Here is a 12,035-nt window from a genome sequence, read left to right as displayed (position 1 = left end):
TTTCACAACTCTAGCAGATGTTGCAGCAGGTGCAGTGAAATGTATTGTTCTACTTCTACTACAGTGCACAAATATAATATCAATACCAATATGCAAATAATCCAGAAAGTCCATTAAGAAAGAAATGCATCCCCTATACAGTAATAAACATGTATACAAAATGAAGTTTCTGGGGTCATTTTGCTTATACTAAAATTGCATAAGCCAATACAATACTGTAATATATGCCATTTATGTAGCAGATACTTTTATCCAAAGTTACACAACGGTCCACACATTTTAGTGTGTGACCCCAGTGGGAATTGAACCCAGAACTCTGATGTTGCTGGTTCCATGCTCTTATTAACTGAGCCAGGTAGATTAACTCTACAATACATAAGTACAATGCAATACTGTAAAATACAATACACGATTACAATACAGATGAAATATGTATTATTGCCATCCCCATGAGCGTACCACCCTCCTTCAGGCCAAGGACGAGGCATGCAATGATTTCAATGCAGAACTATGTCAGGTTGAATTTGCTATGCCAAAAGGTTTTTCCCCAGGTGTATGAACAATGACGATGTTTGCTGCGATTTTGATGAGAACCTATGGCCAAATGCTCAAGACAGGCTTGATGCAAACTAGCTCCTGCTAAACATGTTTCTTTCATTTCTTTCATTTGATTACATTGTGAACTTAATGTCTTAACTCGAAGCACGTGTTGTGTGTAGGCCGTCATTGTAAATAAGAACTTGTTCTTAACTGACTTGCCTAGGTAAATATAGATTAAATAAATGTGTTTTTTTAAATTCAATGATCTCACATTTGATCACACATGGGATGGAAATTTGTTCAGTCAATTTTAATGGGTAGTGCAAGTGTACTGCCTAATGTGAAAACAGTGTGGTTGTGTGGTGAAAGATGTCTACAAACAAAATGAATGCACAAAAAGGCAGCATTCCCCAAGTGAGGATGGCATTCACTTCAGCAGTGATGAATTCATAAACTTCTTCGACGAAAAGATCATGATCATTAGAAAGCAAATATTTGAATATGCGTATTTCTCCAACACTCAGTTGTCCTGAGTCTGCACAGAACAGCCAGGACCTCGGATCAATGGAGACATTCTAGTTCTTTAATCCTGTATCGCTCGACACATTCACTAAAAAAAGAATGGCCTCTAAACCTTCCAGCTGCCTACTGGACCCTGGATGGCTTGTCCTCTGAAAAAATAAATGGTACATTTAGGTGTTCCTCAAGGTTCCGATTTAGAACCACTATTGTTTACACTATATATTATTCCTCTTGGGGATGTCATTTGGAACACATTGTCAAATTTTCACAGCTGTACCTTTAAAAAAAATGTTTTACCTTTATCTAACTAGGCAAGTCAGTTAAGAACAAATTCTTATTTTCAATAACGGCCAGGAACAGTGGGTTAACTGCCTTGTTCAGGGGCAGAACGACAGACTTTTACCTTTTCAGCTCGGGGATTCGATCTTGCAACCTTTCAATCTTGCAACCTTTTGATCTTGCAACTTCAAAGAAACATGATGAAGCTTCAAAATCACTTACACTGGAAGTCTGAGTTTTAGACATAAGGAGGTGGATGTCGGCAAATGGTTTACTTTTAAATTCGGACAAAACAGAGAGGCTAGTTCTAGGCCCCAAAAAACAAAGATATCTGCTATTTGAGCTGACAAATAATCTTGACGGTTGTACAGTCGTCTCAATTAAAACTGAAGGACCTTGGCGTTCCTCTGGACCCTGATCTCTCTTTTGACTAACATATCAAAAATATTTCAAGAGCAGCTTCTTTCCGTCTTCGTAACATTGTAAAAATCTAACTTTTTGTCCAAAAATGATGCTAAAAACCGAATCCATGCTTTTGTCACTTCAAGATTGGACTACTACAATGTTCTACTCTTTAGCCATGTAATGGGTTCTGCACATGTATTGCCTAATGTGAAAACAGTGTAATTTACAATACTGTAACATACTACAGTCAAAGGGAAATTTAGAAACATGTTTTGCATTGGATTAACTTTTTGTTCAAATAACTAAATTGAGAAGATATAATTTTGTTGTGTTTTGGCAATTAAACCACTGTACTTATTATATTTCACAGTAAACTTAGATTTTGGATCAGTGGTTGTGTGGTGAAAGATGTCTGCAAACTAAATGAATGCACAATGAAAGGTATTGAATGTAAGACTATCTGTATTGCAAGTGCAGTTTTGAGTTTCGTGCTAAGAGTTTAGAAAATTCAGCACTATACTTGTGAAAACAGTACCAAAGCGAGTTTAAAAAAACTGTACAGGACAGATTGAATTACCAAATCTGATCCCTATTCAGAGGATCAGAATCAAACGTTTCAGTTTTTAAATACCCAATTTTAACATTTAGGGCTAGATTCAATCCGTATCGCGGAAGATCCACATTTATTGCTTGATTTGAATGTAAAGGTCATTTACGATTGAGCCGACATGTGCAGCAATTACCACGAATGCAAACGCAGGAACATAACCTTTCAATTTAAATCGCGCTCTAGCGTTCATCTTCTGCAATACTGATTGAATCTAGGCCTTAATGCAATCTGATTGCAGAAATCCAATCAGAAAAGTTTGAAAAACGGCCCAGAATGTCACCAATTGGAGAGCGCAAGCAAGGCAGGCCAAAAGCAACATGGCGTCAGACAGGTGGCTGAGCTGGAAAAGATGGGTCTCTCATGGGGCACAAGCTGTGGGACGAAGAGGCCTTAAGAAGTAATTATCTTTAGGCCTACTTCTCATAATAGCCAAATATATTCATTTATTTCACCCCAATAAAGCATGTGGTGTCATTCTATTGCAAAATTGCAGTCACACATCCGAAAGTCAAGGTGAGCGCAGGCTGCAATGCATCTGGTGAAGGACAGACACACTCTTCAACACCCACTGCTGCCTACAAAAAAAGGTGATTACATCACTAGGCTCCTGAGAAACAGCCACAAACTGTTGTGTAATCCTGACCGTACGAACCGCCTGAGAATTCCACTCTACTGCTGTCAGACGGGACAATAACTCTAGCATTTAAATGTTTATGATGTGATCTCTTTTAACAATTCAGTTTTCCATCATGAAAAGAATGTCCTGATATATGTTTCTAAGTGTCCTGTATTCTATTCATGCCATGTATTGGTTTTTTTTGTGAGTTTTTTTTGAATGCTATTTTCTATGCATTTAAAAAAAATCATATACATTTTTCTGTAAATGGTGAGCAAGAATTAACAAAGTCAAGTTACACAATGTAATCTTCTCTGGTGATGAGTTTCCCAGAATCAGCTTTATAAACGAATGAATTACTTCCCCCCTCCTCCCAGTTACGACAGTTTGCATCTACTGCTGAACCTTCCATGAATACACCACAAGGGGGTAGTATAACCTCATTCTTTAACTGGTGTGGTTCAATGTGTTGTACTGAAAATGCAATGTAATACTGTACTTGGAGGAATTAATTTGTGGAAAATGTTAGGCTTGGACTGGACTGCCTGAGTAACATATGAAAAAAAAATACATATCTTATGTGAGTAACACCGACAGGAGTATGAATGCATAGAGGTGAATGGTGTCACTATAGTCTGGTAAAATAAGTGTTTTTATGTTAGCACCTCAACTTTTATCACAATCATAAAACCAAACACTACGGAGCAGTGTAACTGTATGTAAAAAAAAAATTAAAGTATAATAATTAACTACATAAAAAAAACTAAATAAGAAATGTTCTATACCTTTCACTCTTATATGACTTGCAAGAGCAGAAGTGAACATGCACTATATGTGTTTTTTGTTATATAAAAAAAATGGCAAAGAATATCATTGGTTTTCAAAATTACTAACACCTTGGGGTAGCCTAATGGCCTCCACATAATGACCATGGATGATGACAATATCACCAAAGATAAACTCTACAGAGCCTGGATGTAGTGTTACTTCATACACCTACTTCACATCATTTTTGAGACTGAATCAATGAGCACTCCTTTCATTAAGCATGACAATTACAGTAGGCCTAACAGTTTTTGTTTGTTTGTTTTAAATAGATTTTGGAAAACACACACACAACAAAAGAAAAGAATTCACCCCAAAGGCATTCAGTGGAATGGTTTTCTTATCATTTTGATCTCTTTCACCCCAAGCTCACTGTCCTAGGACACTTCTGAATGTTGAATTAGAATGAATAGGCTAAGGGCACAGTTTGGCGGCTTTGAATAATTAGCCTTAACTCTGTATCTTAGCTCTTCTCAAGAATAAGGACAAGGAATGAGACAGACGTTCTGGCTACAGTGGGATAAGTAGTAGGCCATAAGAGTGTCAGTACTCTGAGCTCCATTTCAAACAAAGCACAGGATCACTGGAGAATCCATGCAAAGTTTGTTTGTAGTTATATGCTTTTGAGTGATGCTGTAAACAGCTAAATAACTCTAAATTGTCTCTAAAAGACCAGCCTGGTCTCATAGACTAGACATAAAATAGTAAACGTAAATCCAGGACATTCAAATTAGTATGATATGTTATGTTTGGTAAGGTTACATATGACAATAGGTTACTTAAGGCAAAAACAAAAGTATGGGTGGACATGTAACTCAAAGATCTAACATCCAAAAGGTTGCGTGTTCAAATCTCATCACAGACAACTTTTGAATTTTAGCTAATTAGTATCTTAGTATGCAACGACTTACTACTTTTTAGCTACTTTTCAACTATTTAGCATGTTAGCATATCCTTCACCTAAGTCCTAACCCCAACCCCTAGCCTAGCTAACATTAGTGTTATCCACCTGGCTAGCTTTAGCCACAAAAAAAATGGAATTTGTAACATATTATACATTTGGCAAATTTGTAACATATAGTACAAATTGCAATTCATAACATATTGTAATACTTGCAATTGGTAACATATCATGCGAATTGGAATTCGTATTATATCATACGAAATGGATGATGGACATCCACAAATTAATACATACCATGTGAAAGGTAACAAATCATGCTAATTGGAGTGTTGTGGATTTACATTTGCTATGTTACATCTACCCCTGGGTCCAGGTTGAAAAGACAAACCTGGAGCGCCAAAAGACATGTGTGTTTTGGCACTTTAGTCCAAGGGTAGGATTTATTGAGCGCCACCATTTCGCCTTGAGGGCAAGAGGGAGAGATAAAAAAAATAAAAAAAGGATTGACTGGAGCCAATGAGAACGCAGCATCCATCCCAGCACTCTATAATTCAGTTTCACTGGTGTAGTGCTGCCACAATCGAGTTACTACAGCTAGGAGAGTTTGAGAAGGACTTGCTCTCCAAGGACTTGCGTTCAGGGCACGACTGACTACATCTATTCACTGCGATTTCTTTGAACACTACTACACAAACGTCCTGTGTTTACGAATTATCGTGGACTTTATTTTCTTTGGAGGGCTGCGACCCATGATGAGCGGACAGACTTATGAGAAGAAGGTAGCGAGCATTTTGACCGATCTCCCCGGATCTATGAGTTGCCATCCGAGCTCCAAGGACTCTCCGACTCTCCCCGAGTCCTCCGTCACGGACATGGGCTACTACAGCGGACAGACGGCTCACAGCCATCACGAATATTACCAGAGTCAAACCTACGGGCAACAAATGAATGCCTACCATCACCAATTTAACCTGAATGGAATGGGTGGTGCAGGAGTTTATCCCACCAAGTCTGAATATCCTTACACAAATTCCTACAGACAATATGGACATTACAACAGAGATCATCTCCAGGCTTCGCCTCAAAGCTCAGGTAAATACTTAAACATATTTGAATGATTCCTGTGTTATATTTGTCCTGTGTCGTTGTATGTGTAAAGAGAGAGAGACGAATGCATGCATACTCTGGAAAAACATTAGTGTCTTGGGAAGTTTTATATTATATAGGCCCGCTCAATTGAGAAACATTTGCATTGGTGTAATCTATACTGGTAGACTGTTACAGCTGAAAGAAATCGAATGAGATAGCAGAGATAGCAGAGATAGCAGAGATAGCGAAAACATTGTAAGGGTGAAAAGTCATATTTGGGTTTCAGACATTAATTTAAATTGTTAAATGTATATTTTGTAAAGGTGGGATGTATTACAAGTTACTAGTAAAACTACAATACTGAAGTTGGAACCATGCTGCTAATTGATGGCTTTTGATAAAGAATAGACAGCTATTAGGTAGTCGTAAAACCATTATGGTTAGTAATTGTACTGATAGCAACTGTCTGCGAATCACTGGGCAGATATTTAGTGTTATTATGCAAATCACTGACCGATTATTTGAGGCTATTATTGCAGGTTGAGCATGATCAAGACTTGTTCCATTTATTTGAGCGTTGCACCACTCATGAAAACATTGCTATTGCAACTTCAACTAGCCTATAACAATGTAATAAAGATTATAGTAATAATATATTAATTAACACAATAATAACATGAAGTTTATCATGATGATGACTTATTGTCATTATTATTAATACATTGTTTAAATGTTTTCCATAACTAATACTAAGAACTAATGAAACAATTGTTGCTTCTTTCTTTATAGTGAAAGAAGAACCCGAGCCTGAAGTTCGTATGGTGAATGGAAAACCAAAGAAAATCCGCAAGCCGAGAACAATTTACTCCAGCTACCAACTAGCAGCGTTGCAGAGACGTTTTCAGAAAGCGCAGTACCTCGCCCTCCCCGAGAGAGCCGAACTTGCTGCTCAAATGGGACTGACGCAGACACAGGTAAATATCATGACGATTACACACATTGTAAGTGCAGTCACTCATAACAACTTGCTTTGACTTCTGTAGGTTGTCCTCAAATAGTGAAATGTCTCATATCTAGCATACCTCGCCAAATTAATCATCGGAAGCCTATAGGCTATTTCTCATTGATAAATGTTTGTATTGTCAAATAGCATTGGTTATTACATTGCACTTGAATATTGGCCACATTTTTTCACGCAATTAGTTTTTGTGTGATCTTGGCCAGATGTCCTTATAATGTAGGCCTATAGGCCTAGCTTTATATTTAGACCGAGGCCACTATGATTATTTGACTATTTAAAATGCAGATGTTTTGTTGAAAATTACATTTTCCTCTTTTGACATGACATTTAGACTAACAACGTTAATATTTTCCCTAACAGGTCAAGATTTGGTTCCAAAACCGGAGGTCCAAATTCAAGAAGCTCTACAAGAACGGAGAGGTTCCCCTTGACCACAGCCCAAACGCCAGCGACTCCATGGCGTGCAACTCCCCGCCATCCCCGACGGTCTGGGACAATAACTCTCTCACTTCCCCGCCCAGCAGGCCCCAAATCCCGCAGCCACCCCTCAGCTCGTCGCCCCCCTACCTGGAGGATTATAACAACCACTGGTACCAACAGGGATCGCATCTACAGCACCCCGGCGCAGTGCACCACCCAGTAGTACCACAGCAAAGCGTTGGGGCTGCTTATTAACAAAGACTATAGAGTTTTAATACGAGGCCCTTCCAAATCAACGGAATTTAATAGAGATCTAAAAGTATAAACTGGCCGGTTTTGGACGTAGACTTGACAAAGGTGAAACATTGGTTATTTTGGATAAAGTTGAGCGCAGTAGGCATTTCCCTGAAACGTTGGGTAAAACCATTTCTCCTGCAGGCTACCTACCATGGGAATATTTCAAAACTCAGTCTCAAATTCACAAGCACATAAGAGATGTCGAATCACTTGTAGCCTATTTAAAGGAAGTCTGGCGTGGTTTTAAATTATTTCTCACTTCCATTGTATTTCTTTTTTTCTTTTTGTAAATGACTATGCAAAATCATATTTTAACAAGATCCAAAACTGAATCATGAAAAACTGTGCAGTTGATCCATATCATGGTTATGGGTTTGCAGAGCGCACGTCAGAAACTCAGGTCATAATTTATATCGATTTGTAGCCGACAAAATGTCGAAGGCTGTACATAGGTGTTAATAGAAAGCAGAACCACTAAGATCATATTTGTTTGGAATGGAAGTACTGCACTGTGGTGCTGCAAACCTTTTTATATTATTGTTGCAATTAGTATGTTTTTATTGTCTTTCTGTCAAAACAAATAAAGATTATCAATTGAATATTGTTTTTCACTTGTCCATTTTCTTCAACGTTTTTCCTCACTTTTAATTAATCACATATATGAATTGTTTCCTCTGTATTTGGCTTGTCCAGTCGACATGAAATAATAAAACAAACGTGGCAGCTTAATTCTACGTGTATTTCAGATTTGTTGATACTATCTCGTAAAATTGAAATAACTGTTTTCTTCAATGCTGAGTGTTGCACCAAATGGCCAACGCCAGGAAAGGGTTGTCGGTCTGTGTGACAGTTTGCCTGCTTCCCTGAAGGTTGATACAGTCATAATCGCTTCAGGTTTGGTTTTTAGGGCTGCGTGCAAAGAGGCCATTGGAGGAGAAAGGCAAACAGAAATGCTTGAGTCTCTTAATTTTATTAGTATTCTGTTGTCAGAGTACAAGAAAGAATAGAGCAAGTCTCAAGTCACAAGGTCCAAGTCCAATTACAACCGGTCGATTCTTGACTCAAGTCCAAGTCGTGCATTCTAAGAGCAAGTCGATTCGAGTCACAAGTTTTTTCAAGTCAAGTCTCAAGTCAAGTAAAAAAATATATAGGCTTCAGGCAATAACTTCTTCAAATACAAATCTTTGTCTATTTATAGAGGCTACCAGACAGCCCTTTTCATTATTTTGTCTACAACACATTTTGATTATGTAATAATTCATTTTAACAACAAATTCAAAATTCCAGCTTCATAACTAAATGATTAATTTCAAGCAATTTGAACATACCAAAAGACCGTTAGTCTTGTGTTTGGGTTAGGGTTTTGCCCCATTGCTGGTGAGCTTGCAAAGTAAACGGTTCATATTCTTGATCATTAAAACAATTTTTGAACCTGCTTATTTAACATTATGGTAATCCTCTCTCCTTACAATTTAACGTTTGGCTGTACCGGTTCCTATAACTGTACATCAAATCAGCAATTGTTCACGAGCTCAGTGGTTTTCACACTTTTTGATCCACAACCCCCAAAAAGGAGTGGTTCAAAGCGGCCCCATTGCACGCACATGCACGCGCGCACAGGGCGAACACCTCTGCGCAAATGCAGCATATCCTGACAGCCATAAACGATCAAGCATTTACAAAATGCAAGATACAGAAAAATAAACAGCGTTTTACACCTGGATTTTGAGCTGAAAGTCATTCATGTTAGCAGTCAATATCAACTAGGGATATTATGTCACATTGTCACTTTGGAGTTCAGAGCTTGCAGGATCATATGGCCTACCTGTGGGCCTATGCAGCGGAGGTAGCAGGATCATATGGCCTACCTGTGGGCCGATGCAGCAGAGCTAGCAGGATCATATGGCCTACCTGTGGGCCTATGCAGCGGAGGTTGCAGGATCATATGGCCTACCTGTGGGCCTATGCAGCGGAGGTTGCAGGATCATATGGCCTACCTGTGGGCCTATGCAGCGGAGGTTGCAGGATCATATGGCCTACCTGTGGGCCTATGCAGCGGAGGTTGCAGGATCATATGTCCTACCTGTGGGCCTATGCAGCGGAGGTTGCAGGATCATATGGCCCACCTGTGAGCCTATGCAGCGGAGGTTGCAGGATCATATGGCCTACCTGTGGGCCTATGCAGCGAAGGTTGCAGGATCATATGGCCTACCTGTGGGCCTATGCAGCGGAGGTGCAGGATCGGATGGAAAGCATGCTCTCTGTTTGTAGCCTTTTTCTTCCTCACAAATATCGCAATTAATTCGCCAGAGTATGTTACATCTTCATCCCATAAGTATTGAAGGTTGAATGTTACAGCCATCATTTATAAACTTTGCAAATTAACAAAATATGCCCCAAAACATGCGTGAACGCAAAAGTTGGCATTTATGAAAACTGAACTTGAAGTGGGGATGTGCTTATACTGCTTCGACCATGCGTACTCACAGTTTCTAGACCATGCGTACTCACAGTTTCTAGTGGTTGAAGTCTTGCATTTCAAGGCAAAAAAAAGTAGCCTGGTAGCCTTTTGCAAATTAGGAATATATGATGACACTTATTCATAACAACAACAAAAAAACAGGTAGGTCTAGTTAAATGTAAAATACAAGGTGCAATCATTTGCCATGAGTACATTCTTTGAATTCTAAAAGAATTTGAAATAGGAATATATTTCCTATTATTTATTTCATGCCCATGATCATTGCAGAATACAGTCCTCACCATTTCTGACTATGATGGTTTCATAGGCTACTCACAAAATAGCCTATAGGCCAACAACAGATTTGGATAGACTACCATTCGTCCCATCTCTCATTTAATTGGACCCACTACACAGTAGTAAATAGATAAGGTCTTTCTAGTAGTCTATTTTGCTCTATGCGATCCGATCCTACGGTAGAACAGACGGTTCACCTTTTCCATTGACGTTTGTAGGCTACGTCTGAGTACTGTAATGTGATTTCTAGCGTAGGCAATATTTCATTTATGAACGTAATACTTACAGTACCGTTCAAAAAGTTTGGGGTCACTTAGAAATGTTCTTGTTTTTGAAAGAAAAGCACATTTTGTTGGCCATTAAAATAACATCAAATTGACTAGAAATACCGTGTAGACATCGTTAAATATCTTAAATGACTATTGAAAACGGATGATATTTAATGGAATATCTACATAGGCGTACAGCGGCCCATTATCAACAACCATCACTCTGTCACGCCTGCTCCCGCTCCCACTCCCTGGCGCCCGCCAGGCTCCCCAGCATTAGGCACACCTGCCTTTCCCCATCATGTGCATCAGCGTATTATTGGACTCACCTGGTCTCAATCCCCTGTTTATTTACCTCCCCTATATTTTTCAGTTCCCCATCTCTGTTCCCCGCTGCTGCATTGATTGTCGTATGCCGTTGTTTTGCCCATGTGCTGACGCTGTGCCTGTCGTGTTTCATGTCTGTTCCTTCTTAAATGTTGACTCGTTGGTCCTTACACACTCCTGTGTTCCAATGGCAAATTGTGTTAGCTAATCCAAGTTTATAATTTTAAAAGGCTAAGTGATCATTAGAAAACCGTTTTGCAATTATGTTAGCATAGCTGAAAAACCTTTGTCCTGATTAAAGAAGCAATAAAACTGGCCTTTAGACTAGTTGAGTATCTGGAGCATCAGCATTTGTGAGTTAGATTACAGGCTCAAAATGGCCAGAAACAAATAATTTTCTTCTGAAACTAGTCAATCTATTCTTGTTCTGAGAAATGAAGGCTATTCCATGCGAGAAATTGCCAAGAAACTGAAGATCTCAAACTACTTCCTTCACAGAACAGCGCAAACTGGTTCTAACAAGAATACAAAGAGTGGGAGGCCCTGGTGTACAACTGAACAAGAGGACAAGTACATTTGTGTCTAGTTTGAGAAACAGGCACCTCACAAGTCCTCAACTGGCAGCTTCATTAAATAATACCCGCAAAACACCCGTAGCAACGTCAACAGTGAAGAGGTGACTCCGGGATGCTGGCCTTCGAGGCAGAGTAGCAAAGAAAACGCCATATCTCAGACTGGCCAATAAAAATAAAATATTTATGATGGGCAAAAGAACACAGACACTGGACAGAGGAAGATTGGAAAAAAGTGTTATGGACAGGCGAATCTAAGTTTGAGGTGTTTGGATCACAACAAAGAACATTCATGAAACGCAGAAAAAATGAAAAGATGCTCGAAGAGTGCTTGATGCCATCTGTCAAGCATGACAGAGGCAATGTGATGGTCTGGGGGTGCTTTGGTGGTAGTAAAGTGGGATATTTGTACAGGGTAAAAGGGATCTTGAAGAAGGAAGGCTATCACTCCATCATTTTGCAACGCCATGCCGTACCCTGTGGACAGAGCTTAAATGGAGCCAATTTCCTCCTACAACAGGACAATGACCCAAAGCACAGCTCCAAACTATGCAAGAACTATTTAGGAAAGAAGCAGTCAG

At 39.2% G+C, this 12,035-nt stretch overlaps 1 protein-coding gene across 1 annotated transcript; it reads left to right on the top strand.

The window, feature by feature from the left end:
- Positions 1 to 5,290: 5,290 nt before the first annotated feature.
- On the top strand, positions 5,291 to 8,127 carry LOC135525195 (homeobox protein Dlx3b-like). Its single transcript, XM_064952926.1, has 3 exons — positions 5,291 to 5,793; positions 6,580 to 6,764; positions 7,172 to 8,127. The coding sequence occupies exons 1-3, from the start codon at positions 5,451 to 5,453 to the stop codon at positions 7,484 to 7,486; spliced, it is 843 nt and encodes a 280-aa protein (XP_064808998.1). The 5' UTR covers positions 5,291 to 5,450; the 3' UTR covers positions 7,487 to 8,127.
- Positions 8,128 to 12,035: the final 3,908 nt, after the last annotated feature.

This window comes from Oncorhynchus masou, chromosome 31 (assembly GCF_036934945.1).
Source record: "Oncorhynchus masou masou isolate Uvic2021 chromosome 31, UVic_Omas_1.1, whole genome shotgun sequence".
NCBI lineage: Eukaryota > Metazoa > Chordata > Actinopteri > Salmoniformes > Salmonidae > Oncorhynchus > Oncorhynchus masou.
The sequence above is the reverse complement of the archived record's forward strand: the minus strand, read 5'-3'. Positions and strand labels throughout refer to the sequence as shown.